This window comes from Eimeria tenella, genomic scaffold, assembly GCF_000499545.2.
Source record: "Eimeria tenella Houghton genomic scaffold, Eth_scaff3141, whole genome shotgun sequence".
In the NCBI taxonomy this organism is placed as follows: Eukaryota; Apicomplexa; class Conoidasida; order Eucoccidiorida; family Eimeriidae; genus Eimeria; species Eimeria tenella.
Genome location: NW_013543003.1, coordinates 1178 through 1598, shown reverse-complemented (window position 1 = coordinate 1598; position 421 = coordinate 1178). Strand labels below are relative to the sequence as shown.

At 52.3% G+C, this 421-nt stretch overlaps 1 protein-coding gene across 1 annotated transcript in view; it reads left to right on the top strand.

Annotated features, from left to right (window-relative positions):
• Positions 1 to 209: 209 nt before the first annotated feature.
• ETH_00040575 (uncharacterized protein) overlaps positions 210 to 421 on the top strand; it is a gene marked incomplete at both ends in the record, with an annotated part of 1324 nt that continues 1112 nt past the window's right edge. Inside the window, one exon of the mRNA XM_013376106.1 lies at positions 210 to 396. Coding sequence (XP_013231560.1) covers positions 210 to 396 — 187 coding nt within the window. The remainder of the gene's footprint in view (positions 397 to 421) is intronic.

Sequence of the window (421 nt, the reverse complement as noted above, 5' to 3'; positions counted from 1 at the left end):
CCAGTACCCTTTCCTGGTGGAGCTGCTGAGCAGCAAATAAATATTCCTTTTTTATGTTTTTGAGAGTTTTAGGGTTTCTAATTACTTTATTTCGCTGCTGTGGACTTCAAACTCTTTCTACCGAGGGTCTAAACCCTGGACTGAGCCGGGGCTGCGGCAGCCACCACTTTAGGGTTTGGAGAAAAGGGTTTGGGTCGAGGGTTTTGAAAATGGAAAATATGGATGAGGATGCACCTTCTGCGGGGCAGCAGCAGCAGCAGCTCGTCGAAGGTCCCGCTGCTGCTGCTGCTGCTGCTGTTGCTGCTGCAGGAGGTGACGCAGCAGACACTGCAGCGGCACTAACAGCAGCAGAAGAGCCTGCTGCAGAGGATAATGCAGCAGAAAATCAACCCAAGGGTGAGTCGGCTGCAGCAGCAGCACA